At 19.2% G+C, this 22,978-nt stretch overlaps 3 protein-coding genes across 3 annotated transcripts; 1 reads left to right on the forward strand and 2 right to left on the reverse strand.

The window, feature by feature from the left end:
• Positions 1-1,190: 1,190 nt before the first annotated feature.
• SRAE_X000027500 (TEA/ATTS family-containing protein) lies at positions 1,191-2,622 on the reverse strand (the record flags this gene model as incomplete). The annotated part of the gene is made up of 3 exons (XM_024644599.1): positions 1,191-1,454; positions 1,514-2,557; positions 2,611-2,622. 3 exons carry the CDS (start codon positions 2,620-2,622, stop codon positions 1,191-1,193), a joined length of 1,320 nt encoding a protein of 439 aa, XP_024510141.1.
• Positions 2,623-14,635: 12,013 nt separating this feature from the next.
• SRAE_X000027600 (Ras-association domain and Protein kinase C-like, phorbol ester/diacylglycerol binding domain and SARAH domain-containing protein) lies at positions 14,636-16,536 on the forward strand (the record flags this gene model as incomplete). The annotated part of the gene is made up of 3 exons (XM_024644600.1): positions 14,636-14,763; positions 15,216-15,667; positions 15,719-16,536. The coding sequence occupies 3 exons, from the start codon at positions 14,636-14,638 to the stop codon at positions 16,534-16,536; spliced, it is 1,398 nt and encodes a 465-aa protein (XP_024510142.1).
• Positions 16,537-18,649: 2,113 nt separating this feature from the next.
• Positions 18,650-21,918, reverse strand: SRAE_X000027700 (Proton-dependent oligopeptide transporter family and Major facilitator superfamily domain, general substrate transporter-containing protein; the record flags this gene model as incomplete). Its single annotated transcript, XM_024644601.1, has 2 exons — positions 18,650-21,150; positions 21,888-21,918. 2 exons carry the CDS (start codon positions 21,916-21,918, stop codon positions 18,650-18,652), a joined length of 2,532 nt encoding a protein of 843 aa, XP_024510143.1.
• Positions 21,919-22,978: the final 1,060 nt, after the last annotated feature.

The raw sequence follows: 22,978 nt of genomic DNA on the forward strand, positions 1-22,978 counted from the left end.
TTATATAGTCAATAGAATTCGTTGTCAAGTTATAAATATTATATTCTATATATTGAATATAACAACACAATTATAGTTGCCTTAGAACATATATTTTGTAGACGAACATTTTATATAATATATGTAAAACTACTAAGAAATGAAAGAACATAAATTATTTATTTGAAATTTGAATTGGACATTTACAATACATTTAAGAATTTTTCAAAACAAGGAAACATTAAACCATCTGTTTATTTCAATTACAAATTTTTAAATTCATTAAAATATAAATAATTTATTTTGAATGTCAATTTAACAAAAATGAAAAAAAGAAAAAAAAAATATTTAATTGGCATGTTTTAGATCATTCTTATTATTTTTTATATTTTTTTTTTATATTTTTTATAATTTTTATCATATACTTTAAAATTTTTATACTATTTATAAATTAAAAAAAAATTTTTTGTATAATAATATTGAAGATGAAAAAAAAATACCAATAAAGATTATCAAAATATTACAAATTTTTATAATTATGATTAAAATTTAATATTTAAAAATAACTAATAAATGTAGGTAATTATAAATCATGTCTGAGATTACTATTTTTAAAAAAATACATAAATTTTATATTTGCGACTTAAAAACAACTTTTAATTCCTTCTTAAAAAAAAACATATATTGTATATGTAGAAGTCACAAAGAATTATTTTTTTTTTGATGTTTACTAAAAAAAAAATTAAAATCGCTTGGTAAATAGATATAAAGTAAGCAACAATTTTTGAAAACTGGTAAAAATAAAATTTAAATGCTTTAGACATGTATTTTTTTAAAAATAATTCCATTTTCTCCTTATATATGTTGAGTGTCTTGTAATAATTTAAAAGATTGATTTGTAAAAATAGTATCAGACGGTTGACAATTATATGAAGTATTAAAGAAAATCATAATTATAATTTACTCCTGTCCATTAATGAGATGATGAGATAAGTTGAGTTTAAATACTTTACCATTTTTTTAATATTATAAATGGAATGAAAAAAAGAATGCCAAAGAAAATTAATTTCAATATATTTTTTTTAAAGTAAATGATAAATATTATTGGTATTTTAAACCAATAGAATCATTAAAGTTTAATTTCATTCTTTAATAATTAAGATCATGTAATTTTTTTTTGATATTATTCATAAAAAAAAATTGTATTTTTTTCATCTTACTAATCTGTATAATCTTGATGTAGGATCAGGATCTGGAGAAACTTCAAACATGAATGCAATTGTCATTACTGTTTCATTAGTTTGCCTATTTTTAATAACTTGAAGAACAGTAAAATTTTCTAATACACGATTTTTTAATTCATTTCCAGAAACTTCTTTAATCAATTTTGTTATAAAATCAACCATATATTCACACATTGGTGAACTTTCTAAAGCAAAATGATAACGATTATCTTTTTGAACTGAAGAGTATACCTAAAATGAATAAAATTAAATATGACATTATTAAATAATATGTAATCAATCAAACTTACTTCTACTTTTTCTACTATTTGTTTAGCAAAGGTAATTGCTTTTGTAGAAACAGAAATATCAAATTTTGTTAATGAATCATAAAAACTATCAACAGCATAAATAACGTTTGCTTTTCTATCTTCTGAAGGAAGATTAAAAGCTAAATTTCCCCAACATTTGGCAAGGAAAAATGAATCTGGTGGTCCTTCATCAAATAAAACTCTAAATTCTTCTGGAAATTTACTTGCTATTAAATCAAATTTTATTGATTCTAATGGTTCATCAGAAATTTGATTTATTTTTACGATATCAATTTGTTCTCCGGTATTTTCACGTATATATGCTGTAAAGCCACATAAGACTAGTTTTGATGAAGCGACAATTCTTTCTTTAAGATTATGTAAATTTTTATTTTTTAAAGCATCATCAGGAATGGTACAAAAATTTTCTTCATTACCATGAATTGTACCTAAAAGATAATTTGTTGAATTTGGTGCTCTACCCATTCCAATAGATTGTCCACCACCTGTTGCTGGTATTGAAATATTGTTAAATGAAAAAAATATTGGATTATTTGGTGTTGGAAGATGTACAGGAATATCAAGCATTTTTGTATTTGTATAATCATGTGGTGGTGTTATTGATGCTGACTTTGATGTGTTACCTGCTTCAATAGCTGCTGCAACTTCAGCAGCTGCTCTACGTGCAGCTTCAGGAAGTTTTATTTCTTGTTTTACTTTTGCTTGACTTTCACGAGCTTTTTTACGAGCTAATACTTGAATGTGAGAAGAAACTTGTTTACGAGTACGTGTCTTGCCACATCGTATTTTAATGTATCTGGCAATCAACTCATTGCGCCCATACATCTTACCTTCATCAGAAAGAATAATTTTTCTACGTCCGCATGGTGGATAAATTTGAAGAGCTTCATGAAAAGCTTGATCAATATCAGGAGACCATACACCTTCAGCATCATTTGAAAAATCATTAGATGATGAAGCTGAATTAGAAACATCCAATGAATGTTCACTTTTCACTAGAGATCCGTTATTGCTAAGTGCCATCTTTAAAAATATAATTAAATTTTATTTAAAATGTAAATAAAAATTTTAGTTACCTGTGATAACATAATTTCAAATTTTTAATCAATTTTATCTTAATCAAATTATTAAAATTAGTTTTCTTTTATTTATTTTTTTTTATTAGTTATTTAATATTAAAAAAATTAATTTTCCAATGAATTGAATTGAAAGAGTAGAAATAAAAAATATTTATTAATTGTTTGAGATTATCTCAGTCTATAAATAAAAAAAAAATTTTTTTTTAAATAAAATATTATAAAATATAATAATATAAGATTTATTGGATAATATGTTTGTACTTATTTATATGTTATTATGCTGATAAGTACAGAACATTTCACTTATAAGGAAAAAAAAAGACGATTATTTTAATAATCAAAAAAGAAGTAAAACACTCAAAAAGGCAATATTATTTAATGTAACAATCTTAATATATTATTTTAAAGATATGAATGATAAAATTATTGATAAAATAGTTAGAAAATGATTATAAAAATGATTAAAAGTATGTTGAAATTAACAATGAATGAGCAATACACATTGTGAAATGAATTAATATCAGTTGTATTTGAAAAAAATATTTTTAAAAAAAAAAAGAATTAAGATAAGTAATAAAATATAATATATACATATATTTAAAATAAAAATTAAAATGACTTAATAATAAAAAAATATATCAAACAAAGTTACAACTATAGAGAAATTTTAAATGCACTATTCATATAATAAGTTAAAAACAAGAATGAAAAATTTTGAATGTATTTTATATGTTTAAATAACAAAATAATTTTAAAGTAAGTTTATAAAAATTATAGTATTAACATCGGCACCTTTCAAATAGTTATTAATTATTAATAAATATTATTATGGTTGTTTTGGCAAAATAATAAAATTGAAAGTCATGGGTATTTTATAAAAAAAAAAGATGGAGATAACACAAATACCATTGTTATTTTATATATTAACTACACCCATAATAATTATTGAAAAAAAATAATAAAATAAAAATATCGTTTCAATAAAACCAAAAATTATAAAAAGTAAAAGTAAAAATGTTACAAACAATAAGCAGTGAAATGTAAATATTTTACATATGTCAAGGTAAACAATAGTAGTATCTAACGAAGAAATGAAATATATAAGTTCATTAAAAATTCTTAAATTTTTTTTTTTATCTTTCATGTATTTATATGGAAAAAAAAAATACGTTATTTTGTCTTTTTTTAAAAATGTAGATCACTCAATAATCACAATAAAAGAAAACTAAAAGGTTTATTTTATTTTATTTTCTTAATTCTTAATTTACTTGAAAGAAATACTTGGAATAAATATATATGTAGTAATAAAAATTCAATTTAAAAACATATTTTTTCTATTGACTGCGGAAGAAACATGATAAAGTAATTCTTTTTGTTAATGACTCTATCGAAGCGGTTATAAAATAAAACGCAATTTTTTTTCCATAAAACATTTTTTAAACAAATAAATAATTGATAAATTTAAATAACAATTATTATTAATATTTTATAAATAATAACAATTTTTTTTTATAAAAATAATAATGAATGATTTTAATCAATTAAAGAAAATAATAAAATAAAAAAAAAACTATTGATATTACATATGTTACATTATACCTTTTAACTAGAACAAATATACTAAAATGTCACTGTAATAGAAGACTTGTCTTTCATGACTTATACTAATTTTCATTGATAAGAAAATTTCTTTCTCATCAAAGTGTATTCTATTTCAACATTAATTATGTAAAGATATTTTTAACAATAACTAATTATAATTTGCGATTCATTTAACAATGATCGATATAAATAGAAAAACCTTTTTTATATATCTATATTATAATAATATCTTTTGTTGTCACAATAAAAATCATAATTGGTTAGTAATTCTTATAAATCTAATTGACATCAAAGTAATTGATAATGGATAAGTGTATATACATATCCTGCAATCAAATCAGTTAGATGAGATACTATAATTCAATGATTGACAATCACTATACTAAATACAATATGTATATCATAAATCAGGTGTGTAGCAAGTATACGTTTATATCAAGAGCCTAATGCTGAAATTGAAGATGGCGCTTATAAAATTTGGTAGTTAATGATGTAGAAGTAAATGTTTATTAAAGAGAAAGTTAAAGACAAGAAGAACGAAAATGAGTATGGGACATTAGTATGAGATAATAAGTTGAGATGGGACAAGAATTGCAATCTTTTTTATTAACATTTGAAACGTTATAAAAATGTATGTAAATTAAAAGAATAATTGTTACAAACAATTTTCGGTAAGATTATTATTTGAAAATGGAAAGTAAAAGTAATGTTAAAGAGATTATACTTAATATGTATATCAACAAAAATTATAACTCTTTTATCATTATAAAAGATAATAAATTTACTCTATTAGTCATTTATTAAGATTCTTCTTACTCATATTAAATATTTTAAAAGCAACTTATATAATCAACAAAAACATAGGTTAATTTTAACAATAAGCAAACATAAAATTAGTACAATGAAAAAAAATAATTTAACTGTTGAGTATGTTCATGGTACTTCAGACATTGTATAATTTAAAAAAAAATGACTATACACATTTTCTTTTTTAAAAATTAAACATTTATAAATTCAAAAAATTACGCAACTTTGATAATTAAAATATATAACTTTTTTGATATTATCAGGTTGAATATCAACAAAATGTTATATATCTTAACAAGAATATATATAAATATATATTAAATAGCTTTCAATTTCATTCATAATAAATATATACCTATATATTTATAAAAAAAAATCATGTATATTATTATCATGTAACAAATTATAGTATTTTGACTTTAAAAAAATGAAAATAAACATTATGAAGATGACTAATAGTACTAATATTATTTTATAAGTAACTATGAAAAGTATTAAAATCTAGGCAAATTTTATTATAATAATATTTGTTGATTTTTTTACTTATATTCAAAAAAATTTTTTTAAAAGATATGAAATTTGATTAATAACAAAAAAAAAAAAAGATTTAATAAATGATTTAAAAGCGAATTTTATTATACATTATGTTGAAGAATAATGTTGATTTTATCTTCAAACCTATTTATTTACATTTTTTTGCATTTAAAAATCAACATTGAAGTTAATGCAAATTTTTCATTAAATTTTAAATTAAACAACTATTTTAATATCACCTTTTGTTAAAATAAGTTAAGTGTAAAAAACGGATATAACAATAAATATATTATTTTGTCTTGTAATAATAAGACATTACAACACATTTAAGATAATGTAAAAGTGGGAATATAATCGTGAATTTAAAGTACTGCTTAAAATTTTTTTAATAAAAATTGACTTTTATCTACCATTTCCTATTTGTTGCTTTTGAAGAAGTATTAAGGTCGCAAAAAAAAACGACATAATTTATGCCATACGAAGTATAAATATTTTTTTTTTTATTTATGTTTTATATTTTTGGCATTAAGCATATATTTCTATATCATTTATATTGTTATAACAAATATTTTCCTTTATATTTCTTACTACATCCGAATCACGATACAAACTAATGTAATATAAAAATTTCAACTTGAATTGCGTGAAAAGTACACAAAAAAAAAAGTTTTTTTTTTTTATTTTTAAATAATAATGAGAGATAAAAAAAAGTAGAATAGAATATTTCTTGAAGTAAATATGTTTTTTAGGGTTTACCTAAAAATAAAACTATAAACATAAAAAAATTGGTTACAAATATATATATTTTTATTTTGTTAAAAATAAGAAGAAAAAAAAATTAATTTAAACAAATAAAAAAATAAAGACAAAAGAACGCAATTAGCTAAAAAAAAATCGATGGTATCTTAAAGTAATAAAAATTTTTTTTTATAGTAAATATAAATTTAAAAATCAAAGAAATTAAATTATTAAAGAAGAATGATTAAATAAATCAAATAAAAACATTAATGAATAGATGAATCATATATTTTTTGGTAATGACAAACTTTCACGGAATATATTTTATCGACATTTCCTTAAATGTTACTACCATTAATTTCTAAAGATATTTTAAAATAAAAATTATATAATCTTTTTATGCTATAATGTTATAGCAACTAAAAATCAAAGAAAATTTTAGCATTCCAAAATAACAAATTAAAAAAAAAATTTTTTTTATTATAAAGAACATGCCTAAATATCATTAAAAAAAAGTGGTTCTTGATATTTTATCAATAATAATAATAATGATAAAAAATTTTTTTTAATGTCATACAAAATTTTTATATAACAATAATTGGAAGTAAAAGTGATTTGTAATATAAAGTTAAGGAGTGAAGTGTTTTATTAAATTGCACAATACTTTTGTATCAAAGACACTCTGGTGACTAAAAGAAACAATAGTTACAGTTATTATGCAAAGTTCCATAATGATGGTAGGTATATAAAATGTTTTGTACACCATCAAAACTTTATCAATTATATATATAAATATATATATATATGTATATATAGAAAAGAGAGTAGTAAGTCAACCGATGAAGAAGGTCAAAATAAATATGACGTTACAAAATAAAGATAACGTTATTATAATATTTATTAAACGATTTCTTTTTTTTTTATAAAAACAAATGTATTAATATATTAAAAGTAAATATTTTTCTTTGTTTTCTATTTTTTTTTTGTATGTTAAAAATTTAATTATATTTAACAACATAATTTATTAATTATTCTAATAAAATGATGAAACCTAAATGATAAATATCTAAAGTAAATTCCAAATTAATGTTTTACATATAAGGAAATTAAAACCTTAGAATGAATTTTTTTTTCCTATTAACTTATGTTAATTAGTTTTTTTATATATTTAAAAAAAAAACAACTTTCAATTAAATATAAAAACAAATTTAAAAAAAAAAAATATAATAAGTAAAGTTGTATATAGAATGTTTTATACAATGATTGATTGTAAGAAGAATATTTAAACCTTTAAGAAAGTAAAAATATTTAAGAAAAATAAAAAATTATTTTATGAAAATAAAAATGAATTAAAAAAGTTATATATCTTATAACAATTTTATTTTTAAAAATATTATTAAGATATCAAAATAAATTTACTATGATATTAGTATATTATAAATACAAATTACTTGGAACTAATAAATAAAGTATACATAAAAAGTACTATAAAGTATATGTAACTTGATTTTATACCGGAAATGAACTTTGTTTATAAACATTAATATTATCTTCTGGTTTTTCAAATTAAAAATTTATCTCGATTGCTATCAATCAAGAATTGAATAATGTCAAAACATATCTTTTTACATTTATTACCTCGACTAACACTCAATTCATTATTGAACAATTCTTTCCTAACTTAAATATATTTACTATATATGTTGAGGATATATATATACATATACAGTTAAACTAATTATCTCATTCTACATCAGAGATGCTTTTATTAACAGCAATAGCAAAAACCACTCCTATTATATTTAATAGAGATCGAGAAAATGAATAGTGTATAAATTATAATATATAGAATGATACATCATTCTATTATATTTTTTTAAGTATCAACCTTAACTGGTCATTGTATGGATGACAACAAATATAATTATAAAAGAAAGAATATCTAAATTCAGAATACAGTTTAATAGCTTTTTTTTTTTATAAATATATATATTTTAAAATACAATAATTTTATATATATTAATAAATTATATATAAAGTAAATGAAAAGATGCTTTATTAACATTAATATAATGCCAAAAATACTACCTATCTTTTGTAACATATGCCGACTATTCACATACATAATAATAAATAAACAATTCACGTTCATTCAACTGTTTATATACGATTTTAATATTTTGATTGTTGTTATGGGGACGGTATGAGCTTTTTAAGACATGCACTTAATAAGAAAAAATTTTAAGATAAATATCAAAGATAAATAAGGTATAAGTAATGAAAAAAGTTTTTAAATTTAAAATAATAGAAAAATTAAAGTTATTAGTATAAATTATAATAAAAAAAATATTTTAATTCATTTTACAAAAATTTAGTTAAAAAAAATTAAATTTAAGAATAGAAATTTTTTAAAAAAAAAATACAATACAATACTACACTATAATGTAAATGGTGATTAAAAAAGAAATAACTAGAAATTTTATATATTTTCAATTGATAGATCAATGTGTCATTCTTACAGAACCAAATAGACAACAGACTGTGTAACATCTTGTTAGAAAGTTATTCCACCATTCATAAGAGATGGTACAAAAATGGCAAAAAGATTTGATTATGAACAGCTGAGATGACAAAACATCCTTGATGATGAAAAAGACTGATGGTAAAAGATATATACTGCAAAAAGATGGACCACTTTAACGGAAGCAGGTGGCTAATACTTATATATATATATCTATATATTTTAGTATAGTATTCGGTATTTTAATAATGGACATAGAAATGTATGAATACGATATGGTCAACATAATTATTAACAACTCCTCCAAATGGTAAAAATTTTATAAATCACTATTATAATAAAAAGAAAAGAAAAAAAAAAAGAAAAAAGATAGTACTATTATATATAAATTTATAATATATAAAACACTAATAAGGAAGAAAAGTATTATAATAATAATATATAAAAGAAAATTTATTTTTATCACAAAATCATTGAATTTAAGTTACATCTAAGAAAAATTATGTACTTTAACTATTATATAGTATGTAAAAGAATAATAAAACAAAATAAAATATATAAATCAAAAACATTTTTTTAAACTTACATTTATTTAAAAAGATGTCCTAAAACAAAATTATTTTAATATAAGTATAAACAGGATAAAGTTAAAGTTTTCAACAATGTTTTAAAACTGTGATACTATCAATGAAAGCTTTTATAAAATTGTACTTTTTGTTTTATGTCCTAATTTAAGAAAATATACGCAGTTGTTGTAAAAATAATTTTTTTTTAACATTTTTGTAGAAAAAAGAAAATGTATTTATATATACAATTTTTACTATTATTAAACAAAAAATTTTTTTCAATCTATAATTATATAATAGATTTTGACTAATGAAAGCATTATTTTAATAAAAAAAAAATTTTTTTTCTTTATAATTAAATAACTATAATTTTAAATATACAAAAAAGAGTTAGATATCAGGAAAAAAAATATATTTTTCTTTTTTTGATAATTATATATATATTTTTAGAAATATATAATATTTATAAATAAATAGTTATGATTGTAAATTTAAAAACTAAATAATAAATAAACTTCAAAGTGCCAAAATTTAGGTAAATAAAATGAGTTTTTAAAAAGGAAATATCCTTATATACTACTTCAAATAGTAAATGTTTAAAAATAACTATTTTAAATTTTTTTTTTTTCAATTACTAACGAAAATAAAATTAATGGATTAAAAAGTAAAGAAGTAACTTATCTTAGTATGTATTTTATTAAAAATTAGAAACATGAGTAAAAAAAGTATTATAAAAGTTTTATTTAAAATGGCATGAATATATAATAGTTTTTAAAAAAATATTATAAACTTAATTTACTTAAAGATTTTTGAGAAAAAGAAAAAATTTTCTTCTTTATAATATTAAAAATATACATAATTTTCTAAAATTTACATTTAATTTTGTTATATATCTATGATGTATCAAAATTATATCATCATTTATTAGAAATTTTAAAAAGGACTACTTAGCAAAAGATATGATTTAAAAAGCACTCTACCGTAAAAGTACATATTTTTATTATTTGCCATATTTATAAATATTATTAGTTACTTATAAATTATTAATAAACTAATAAACGTCTTTAATTTAAAAAAAAAATTTTTTTTAATTACAATGAAATATAATATATTATTGTCTTGTTTAAATAACAAAAAGTTTTTTTTTTTTTTCAAATATGCTGTTGAAATGTAAAAACTTGTTAAGTATTACAACAAGCAAAAAAAAAAGAAAGTTTTTTGATTCATAAAATAGTCCTTTAAATATTAAATTTTTCTTTTGAAAATTACAACTGATTATAAAAATGATACATGTATGAAAATATATTTTAAATTTTATTTTTAATATTATAAATTTTTTACAATTATAATAATGTATAAATATGTTTTATATATGGTTTTTAAATGAATAAAAAATTTCATTTTTTTTTATTAAAAATGATTTATATAAATGAATAAAATTATAAAATAATATTTTTTAAAAAGTTTTTATAATGATATTTTGCAATTTAAATTTATATGAATTCACATAAATTGTTAATTTTTGCAAATTTATGGTGAGTAAAACTAAAAAATATTTTAAGGTGCTTAATATATTAAATAAATAAGTTAATGGATAGTGATATTAAAATGATGAATTTACAATTTTAGTCAATTTTTAATGTTTTATCTTATTTGGACTAAATATAAGTTTCTTTTTTAATATTGTAACTATTTAATAATTGTAAATGAAGAATGAGATAGTTTATATGATGTTTGGTGTTATATATTTAAAGAGGTGGATATTCTATGAGCATAATATAATGATTCTCACCAAAATTTTACTGTTATTAATTACAAAAGTTAATAGATTGTTTAATGAGTTTCTTATAAAAAAATATACATATATATGTATAAAAAAATTTTAACTTATATAAGATAAAAAATCTATAATATATTTTAAAACTTAAAATTTAACAAAAAAAAATTTTTTTTTTTTTAAATATTTATAATATTAAATAGATCTTTATTCATAAATATTAAAAAAAAAAGTTAAAAATAACATTTTATAAAAAAAAAATGAACTTTAAATAAAAATAATATGATTGGTGTAGAAACATTTGTTGATATGAAAGGAAATAACATATAAAATAGAAATTTTCTTTTTATTAAATAATGTTAAAAAAAATTTCATTATAAAAATAATATATTGTAAAGTTATTAATATTGTTAAGAAAAGAGTAAATTTAGTTTCTTTACCAAGGTCATCGGGGAATAAATTTTCAACAAATAATAATTAGCTACAATTCCATTTTAATTAAGTTACAAAAGTTTCATGTTTCTTGGTCTAAAGAAAATTCTTAATAGTCCGTTTTTTTTTATCTATTAATTGAAGTGACTAAGAGAGTTCCTTACTTTTTAAAAGAATCTTTTGATAGTTAACTAGTATAAGGCTTTTTCTATTAATTATAATATTTAAAAGCATTCTTTTTTTATATAATCTTTGATGTTTTTATAAAACAGATGTTTTTTTTTGTATAAATAAAAAGATTATTATAATCATTTGTTACCTGAGAACAAATAAATCTGATTTATTATTAAAAATGATAAAAGTCAAATGTTGTTTCATTAAGAATAAATTGATTTTTTTTTTCTTTTTTTTTATAAACAAAGTAATATATATATACAAATATTTAAATTTTTAATATCTTGAAATAAAAAAATTTATTATAAACCATTTTTATGTTTAAAAAAAAAACCTATTTCCTCTTTTAGATTTCAGTATAAAAATAGAAACAGCTATTAAATGTTAATTAAAGCGTCATAACTGAGCATTTGTTGAGGGCATTAAAGGTCACAATGATTAGTATTGAACTGGAAAACAAATAATCTACCCATAACAGCAGCTGATTTTAACAGATGGTCGATTGATGAGGATTTATTTTAAAAAGAATGTTAATTACTTTCTTTCTTTTTTTAATAATATATTGTAATCATAACCATATAAAGGGATGTGTTATTAAAAAAGAAAATTTTACAAATATACATTGAAAAATTTTAGTACTATTTTATTATAGTTTTTTTCTTCAAAGTTTATATATAGAAAAAAAAAAAATAAAATTAAGAATGTTATAAAAATTTATTTACACTTTATAAAGAAATTTTATTTTTATATATACTTTCTTTTTTTTTTTTGTCAAAATTTAAAATATATAATATTAAGAAAAAACAAAATTTTATTCATAATGTAATAATGTCCTTCAAATTAATATTATAAAACATGACAGCAAAATTTATTATATATAAAACAAAATGGTCAAAAAATTAATGTTTAATTTATTTTTCTGTCATTTATATATAACTTCGTATATTTATTGATTTAATCATTTATTTATTTTATCATAAAAAACAGGTTCTTTAATTTTCTAGAAAAAAAAAAAAGAATTGATATATTTTTAATAGACAAAGATATTTTAAAATGTAAAAATTATAAAAAAATTGTTTTGATACTTTTTCATAATCTTATAAACTAAATAATAATGTTAAACTTAATAAAAAAAAAATTTTTATTTTCATGCTTAAAAAAATTAAGTTAAACAAATATTGATAATAAATATGATCAAACACTTGTATAAAAAAAAAAGATAAAATCATTATAATGTTATTGTTTGTACTGAATATATCTATAATATTATTATTTTTAATAGTATAATATTATTTTTTTTTTGGTTAATGTTATTGGAAAAACATTACTTTTTATTATAAATTAAAAATATTGATAAAAATAAATTTTATTTTCTTTTATAATTATTATACATTTTTATTTATTATTAGGTAAATTTATAAATAATACTAATATATTATTTAGTGTCACAGTGTTACATTTATTAAACCATCATTAATTCATAAATTTAAATAACTAATTCTTTATAACTTATAATTAAAGTAGATATCCAACAGATGTTTCTATACGAGACCCATTTTTATTTTGAAAAATGAGTATGATATTGAAAGATTTTATAAGATAAAAAGTTCTAGTAGAAAGTAACATGATAAATTATATATTTTTAATATGTTTACATTATATATTTATATATAAAACTACAATAATATTATCATTTATAAGAAAAAAAAAATTAAACTTTCTCTATTACATACAAAGTAATAACATTATTTTTAATATTATATATAAAAATTCATATTCTGATATCATATCTTTGTCATTTGACATGTAACAATAATAAAATATTATTAACACGTACATTATTACAAATATTAAAATTAAAAAGAAAAAAAAATTTTTGATTTCTAAGTAATATACAGTTTATATAAACTTTGTTTTATTAAACATTCTTAAAGATTAATTTATTTACTATGTAAATATAATTTTATATTTTATTTTGTTGAATTATTCATATATCTTTTATCATTAGTGTTTCTTTTAACACTTCTAGTTGTTTTTTTTTTAGTTAGTGATAGAATATCTATAAAAATAATAAAAAAAAACAATAATTTATCTTTTAGTATAACGTTTTCAATTGATTACTACTAGTTTAAGTATAAATTTTATTTTAACCCATCACTCAAAAATAGTCATGTTTCACAGTTCTACATAGATGACTATCTCATAAGTTGACTTAAAATGCTTTACTAACTGATCAATAATTCTATAAAAATGGAGTAAAATATTTAGTTAAGACGTTTATTATTTGTATTAAAAAAATTTATGTATTTCTATTTTTAGAATATATATTTTAAGGAAATTTTTATTTTAAATAGTTTTTATTTAAAAAAAAAATACATAAAAAAGCATGTAGCTAATGTTGCTAACTAATAAAATTATAGTTAAAGATAAAATATTTTTTTTATCTTTATAATTCTAAAATTTAAATATATTTTTTATAATTCCTTTATTTATAACATATAAAAAATTGATATATTTATAATTTAATGTAAAAATAAATGTAATATTTTTAACATAATATATTTTATCATTACATTTCAAATATTTTAAATTTCTTATAACGATTTTTGTTAATTTCTTAAAATAATTTTAATATAAATTTAATGTGTTTTAATCTTTAGATATTTATTACATTCTTAGTTTCTAAATACTAAGATTATGTTTTTTGTCAGATAGGGTCATTTATGTGCTAAAATATATAATTAAAATCAATTTATGTTCAAGTTTTTTTTTACTAAAAAAAAATTTTTTATTTATTTAAATTACACCTATAATAAAAGAAAAAATTAGATGTTACAAGCAAATTTTATATTTCATTCTTCTTCTTATCAAATGAATGGAAATGAAGAGGATGATGAGGAAAATTTATTTAATGATAATATTTCAAATTCATTGACTATAGTTGATGATACTTCAAATGAAGATGATATTTTAAGAAATAATAATGAAATAAAACGGAGGTTAGTTTTTTTTTAAACTAATTTTAAAAAAAAGTCTTAATATAAGTAAAAATATTACTTATTAATTTATAAACTACCAATGTTAAAGTACATGTTTTTATTTTATACTTTAAAATAAATCATAAAATTGTCACATCCCACTTCTCATCTAATGACAATCAACGATTGGAATATATTTAAATTGCGTTTGTCGTCATAAGCTTTAGAAAAAGAAATATTTTGAATAGATGTTTAATTAATATTATTTTAGTTATATACTCTTATTTAATTTAATTTAAAATCATTAAAATTATTTTAGAATAATTAAAATAATGTTTGCAATATATATATATATATATATATATATAAAGTTTGTATTTTTTTTATCACATATATATTTACTAAAAAAAAATATTTTATTTAATTATATTATACTTTATTTTTGATATTAAAATTATAAAAATTAATTATAGTTGGTTTTCTGCTGTTAAGGAAAAAATAAATCAATTTACAGGAATGGCTGAATGGCTTATGCAATTAGGAGCATCAAGTAAAAATAATTATAATGATGATGATGTCATAAGTGAATTAACAGAAATAACAAGTGATGGTGACTCAAAAAATGGAGAATTTCTAGAGGATGAATTAAAAATTGTCGATGATTGTAATTCAATTTTACCAGATGATTTTGACAATTGGCTTGATTTACAAAAAGAATTAATAAGTAGTACATTAAAGTCAAATAGTTTTGGAGATTACCAACTACAAACCTTTGGTCCTCTGAATGGACTATATCCTATTGGAAATAATATTAAAGGTGAAGGTCATGAATTTCATCCAATAAAATTATTTAATCCAACATGGTGTGATAAATGTGGAGATTTTATATGGGAATTATTGCTAAAACAAACTGTACAATGTAAATGTATGTCTAATAAATATTTTTTATTTTTTTAATATTTATTTATTTTTTTAGATTGCCAATTTACCTGTCATTTAAAATGTAGTAATTTAATAACTCTTAATTGCCCAAACAATAATAATTTAAATAATGAATTAAATAGATTAGAAGAAGAGACGGCATTTTGGAGTATGCCATCATCAAATACAATATCAATTGATGGTTATACTAATGGTGATTTGATAGATTTTAGTGATTGCACTGAAGAAAATATTAAAGATAAAATAATTAAAGAAATAGTAAACGAACCAGTCACAATAAAAAATGAAATAGTAATCCCAAATGAAGAAAAAGTTAATATTCAAGTAATTTTTAATTTTCGACGTCCAATAAATATAATAGAAAGGACAAATGAAACAATACAACTGGGAACGGGTTCTCCAACACTTTTAACGGGTACAATAACATCAATTTACGTTCCAAAAAATACGCCAAAAAATGTATCAATTAAAGCAAACGTTAAAATATCCCGTTTTATTTTACTTTTATTATCTAAATTAAAAATAGCAGATAATCCAAAAAAATTTGCTTTTTATATAAAATATGAAAATGGAAAGATGATTAAAATTGATGATGAAGATAATATAGGGGATGTAAAAAGAAAAATTGACAAAGATGGTAAATCTGTTGATTTTGTTTTACAAGAAAATGATACAGGAGGAATTATTTGGGAAAGTTTTGAATTACCAGAATTAGAAAATTTTTTAAAAATTCTTGATTTACAGGAAGAATGTCAAAGACAACAATTAATTGAACAACAAAGAATATATGCATTTTATTTAGATATGGAATTAAAATCAAGAGGTGTCAATCTTTCTGAACTTGAAAAATAAAAATTTTTTTTAATTTAACTTAAATATTTTGGCAACAAATTTTTTTATACTAATTTTATATAACTATTCTCAATAGTTATCAATGTTTTAAAAGAAATATACAACGATGATAAATTTGGTGCCAATAAATAATTATCCGGGCTATTGAAAAATTTTTTTAAATTAATACTATTTTAATGTTAATTAAGTTATCGTTTATTTTAAATGAATTTCTCAAAATTATGATTTAATTTAATAGTAATCTTTCTAGTAAATTACTTGCATAATTATTATCTATTTTTTTATTATAATTCTTTATGATTTAAAAAACATTTTTTTAATAATATTTAATAACAACAATTTTTTAATTTTAAAAATATAAAAGTTATTATTAAATAACATTTTTTAAAAAAATTTCTATTGTAATGTAATCAGTAATCTCTAAAAGTATAAAATAAATATAAATCTTATATTCAAAAACCTTATTTCTAATTCAGAAATCAGTTATCATTTGTTATTAGTGTAACATTATTTAAATCAATGTTTTTACATTTATATAAATGTATTATTAAAATATGTTCTGATTATAAATATACTTATTTTTATAGAAATAATAAAAATTTTTAATACTAATAAAGTTTTATAATAAAAAATGTTGAATATATAATTATTTTTTATACTTTTTGTAACACAAAAATTGATTTTCAATAATATATCATTTTAAATTATTAAATTAACAGCTAATTTCTCATCAAATAAATATCCTTAATTTCATTTGTAAAAGTTATATCAAAACAAAATTTAAAAACAGGAAAATGATTAAATTAAAGTAGTTATAAATAGATATTTTCATAAATTAAATTTTGTCTCTGCACAATTACTTTTGAAAAATTTATTATATTGTTAATTAGAATAATTTGTAAAAATGTAACTAAAAATAATTTATTTTATTACATTACATATTTAACATATAATATAACAAATATACATTATATAATTAAATTTTATCTAAAAAATCTAAATAACAATTATCATTTATATCACAAAAAGTTTAGTCTAAAAATAATATATAATATTATACTCTCTATATATTTTTTTAATACAATGCTTTTTCATTATTTTTTTAAACAAGAAATTATAAAAAAAAATTAATAGTACGTCATAAATTTATCAATTAAAAATATTTTTTAAATATAAGTAATATAAATTTATAATCTATGTTTACATCCACTCAAAATATTTTATAAGTTTTGTGAAAAACATTTTTACCACAATTGTTCATGACAAATATTTTACATTATATTAAAAATATTGCTTAAAAACTTCTTATATATAATAAAAATTTTCTGCAAGTATTTTTTTTCTTTTTTTGACAATTAAATCTTTCAGAAATTAAATATCATATGCTATGTAATAGCATACAGAAATTATAATTGTATGAAAATGAAAAATATATAAAACATTTTCAATTTTAGTACAATATGATAAAATATTGATCTTTAAAGAAATCTATTAATTATTTATTTAATAATTTTTTAAAAGTAAAAAGGATATAGTTAACATGATATGAATAATGAAAATTTTGAGAAATTTTTTTAATATTCAATAAATATTTCATTAAATTAATAATTTATTTTGAAGCAAATTATTTTTTTATTCATCAAACAATTTATATTTATAAGTATATATATTATATTAATATAATTTGATCATTTAAAATTATTTTATCAACAAATTATTGTTATATAAAATAATACTTTAAAATAAAAGAATTTTTTTAGTTTTATTAAACAATCTTTTATTATGTCACAAGATATTATTTTAAACATTTATATAATAATATATGAAGAAAATTCATTTTAATGGAATAAATAAATATTAATGTATAGTTTAATCATAGAATGATTTTAAAAAAAAATTATTTTAATCTATTATTAATTGTAGGTTGAGTTATTAATTTATAAAAGATCATTTTTCATATAATTGTTTTAAAAAAAATATTATTTTTTATATTTACTTTTTTTATTTTACAAATAAATTTTAAAATAGCATATATATATGTTATCTGTTATTGATAAAAGTTATATTTATATATATATTACATATATTTATATAAAAATGTTTAAAATAATATTCATTCAGTTTCATATCCTTCATTATATGTTGATGATCCTTGTAATGATTCTTCTGGTAAAGGTTCTTTAAATGTTGAATCAATACTTGTCTCATCAAAATCATCTTTTTCTTCCTCTGAATAATCAACATATTCATAATAAAATATACTTAATAGAAGGAATACTCCAATGACAACAACCATAGCTCCTGCATAGGCAAACATTTCTGTTGCACGGTTTTCAAATAAATCAAGAACTTCAATAATAATAATTATTAAATCACCAAAAGCAACTGTAATCAACCATACTGCTTGGACAACAGATTTCATACTAGGTGCTGCCTGAGAATAAGCAAATTCAAGACCAGTAATAGAGAATAAAATTTCAGCAACTGTAATTACAATATATTGTGGAATTTGTAAAAGTATAGAAAGATGATTTTTAGGAACAACAATTAATCTATTTAATAAAATTTCTTTTGTTGTTTTACTTTGATAAATCTGATATTGATATACACCACCCATACCATCAAATGTAAATGTAGAATTCTCAACAGGTATAGCAGTTATTTCTGTAGATGCTGGTGTTCTAGAAGAGTCACCAAGTGTATAATTTACATAATACATTTTCCATACACGTCTTTTTATATCATTATTTTCATATTTTGTATAATTGACTGCTGAATTATCGGCAAATGTAGCAATTGCCTTATTATATGAATCACTTTTCCATACATAATAATTACCAGTATCTCTTGGATCACAAGGATTATTTTTATCTTTAGGAGGATCAATACAAACAGCTAATCTTCCAAAATATACTTCATCAATAGGATTTTTTGATTTACCACAATTTGCCCATGTTACTTTTTTATCATTTAATGATGCTTTATTTGTTTCAGTACATGGAATCATAAAATTTATAGTAACACTTGATTCTCCCTCACCTTCTTGTGGTTTATCAAGATTAACTGTATTTTTAAATGAACCTTCTGATGACATAAAAAGGAAACTTGTTTTACCAGCAGCTAAACTAACTTTATAATCATTACTTTTCATACAATTTGTTCCATTAAATTTAACATGAACAGTTAAATCTTTTTCTTTATCTACATTACTAAATCTATACATTGAATAATGATCTTCAACTTTGTTATCATATAATGATCCATTTGCTGGAATAAATTTTACTGGGAAATCATCAATATAAACATTTGCATCACAACTTTTAAATCCATTTACAACAGAAAAGTAAGCTTCATTATTATTTGGAATGTCTGGTAAGGTTTGATTAACACCAATTTGAACTATTCCAGCAATAACAAAAGAACCAGCTGCTATAAGACCACCAACAATCATACGACGAAGTAATGTTGTTCTAATACCACATTTTTCAACTAATGGATAAACAACAGCTTGAAATAGAGGAATAGCAATTAAAATAAAAATTGCATTTAAAACACCCATTTGATCAGGTAACAATTCAAATCCATCCCAAACTTGAGCATCCATAGCAAGAGCTTGAATAATCCATTTTGAACCTTGTTGATCATATAATGCCCAAAACATTGGTACAGGTAACATCATAACACATACACGAATAAGTGATTTAACATCTTCAACAAATTTTATTTGAACACATTTATGTTTTTCTTCTGGTCTATTTTTATTAGCAGTTATACATTTTATATCAGTTTTACAATTATGTGTATCCAAAAAATGTTCTAACCAATGATCTCTTTTTCCTGATTTTGAAAATTTATTTTTAATTGCAACCCATATTGTTCCAATAACCCTAAATACAACATTTTCTTTTGGTGGTAATTTTATATATGAAAATGATCCAATCATAAAAACACCGGTTGCGACAAGCATAAGAACAGCTGGTATACCAAAAGCTAATGGGAAACATGAGTCATATCCAAGACATGGAGTGGCTCTAAATTCTGGTGTTAATACCATAGAAATTGTTGAACCTGCATTAATCATAAAATAAAAAATTGAAAAATAATATGAAATCATTGTGGTATAATGTTGAGGAAATTGATCAGCACCAAAAGCAGATACACATGGTTTAATACCACCTGTACCAAAAGCTATAATTGCTAATCCAAGTATATCTAATCCTGGATGAATACTTGAACCTTTTGATATTGTTGATGAAACTGCTAATACAACTTGCCCTGCAGCATAGAGAAGTGAAATTGAAAAAATTGTCCAAAATTTTCCAATATAACCATCAGCAAGTACAGATCCAACAAGTGGTGATGTATAGGCAAAAACGGTAAAAGCATGGAAAAAAATAGTTGCTTTACTATTATCAAAACTTAAAACATTGATAAGGTAAAGTGTTAAAACTGCTCTCATACCATAATATGAAAATCTTTCACAAAATTCATTACCAATAATACAAAATGTAGATTTTGGCCATTTTTTTACCATTTGACCAAATGTTGTTGGTTCTGGATCACTACTAATAGAAGCATTATGTTTTTCAAATTTACCACCTTCAGGTATCAATTCTATAAACAAAATAATTTTTAATATTAATTTAAATCTAATTTAGAATAAAAAAACCTTCTCTCTCATCTGTATTATTTCCTCTAGCCATAATTAAAGTTAAAATAATTTAGAATCTCCTATATACAAATAGAATATCTTATAAAACTATCCAGTGATATATTTATATATATATACAATATCTAGAATTTAAAAAAAAATTTTTTTTGTCATATATGAAGTTATAATGATACTATTTTAAATAAGATAAATAATATTTATATAACAACTATAAATTTGTAAAAAAATTAGACAAAAATGTATAGAGCTAAACTAAATGTCACGTGGAAATATTTGTTAGATGTTCATAGATAGCTCAGTAAATCAGAGTTAGCAAATGTATTAAACAGGATGGGAATAATGGTTATATTTATTTTTTTTTTCCCATTATAACACAAACTATCTAACATAGACATAAAAATAACCATTAAAATTTTTATATTAAAAGTAAAATGTTCGAAGGGCTATTTTAAACAAGTAATTAAAACTTTCAATTTTATCTATGGTCATTTTTTTTTTCTTTTAAATATATTAAATCTCAATGATAACACTTGACCTTTTACTGATAACTAAGTTAATTTTTTTCATATACTTTTTTTTTTGTCTTTTCCAAAAATCAAAAAATCAAAGTTATTAAAAATTGTGAGAGAAAAAGAAATAAATGATAACATAATTAATGTTTAAAATTTTTTAAACTTACCATTGCTAAATCTTTTTTTTAATTCACCCATATTTTATACATGTACAAAGTTATTTAATATACTTTCTTTAATCACTGTACTAAAAAAAAATATCCTATAAATATAACTGTATTTATTTTTTTTATAATAATAATATTATATAAATTTTTACGTACAAGACAAATTGGATAAAAAAGTATTATAAGAATAATTATGTAACTATTATGAATTAAAAGTATTTTAGGTTCTTTTTAAATGATTAGATATCATTTTTGATAAAAAGAATATAAGAAAGTTAAAAATGACATAAATACCATATAATCTATGGAATTTTATGTTAATTATCATCTTTTATAATTTTAGTACAACATTAACAGTTGATAAGAAGATTCAACTTTATTATTCAAATAAATCATGTCTACGGCATAGTGGTACATTTTTACCTTCCTTATATATTATATAAAGATAATATACATTAAAGATTAATCTTAATGCTAATATTTTGATATGATTACATAAATATACTTAAATATTTTGTTACCTTATGTAAGAAAGATAAATGTTGTCACCGGAAAAGTTGAGATTATCAAACTAGAAATTAATTTTTACCATCTACGTAGAAATAATAATTAAAATCTTATCAAATAAAGATAAAGAATTTGTATAATATTTTAATTTTGATTTTTAGGAAAAAAAAAACCATAATTATCCAATTTTACTTGTTTAATTTTAGTGTTATCAATAAATTTATGATAAAAATTAACAAAAAAAATTTTTAAATGACAATATTCTTTTTAATAAAATGCATTAAATAATAATGATGTAATTAGCTTATTATAATAATTATGTTAAAAAAAATAAACTTAAGACAAAAAGTAATACTAATAATGATATCATTATTGTAATTTGAATACAAAAGTTTCTAAAAATTTTGCAATTTAATTGCATTAATAAACTATGATATCAATATATTTTATTGACAGTTAAATATTGTATTAATTCAATTGTATACATTTCAACATAAAAAAAACATCAATTAAAAGTGAATAGAAATTAAAAAAAATTAATAAAGAAAAAACATTTTTTTTTTATTTTTATGTTATACAAATGA

This window comes from Strongyloides ratti, assembly GCF_001040885.1.
Source record: "Strongyloides ratti genome assembly S_ratti_ED321, chromosome : X".
NCBI lineage: Eukaryota > Metazoa > Nematoda > Chromadorea > Rhabditida > Strongyloididae > Strongyloides > Strongyloides ratti.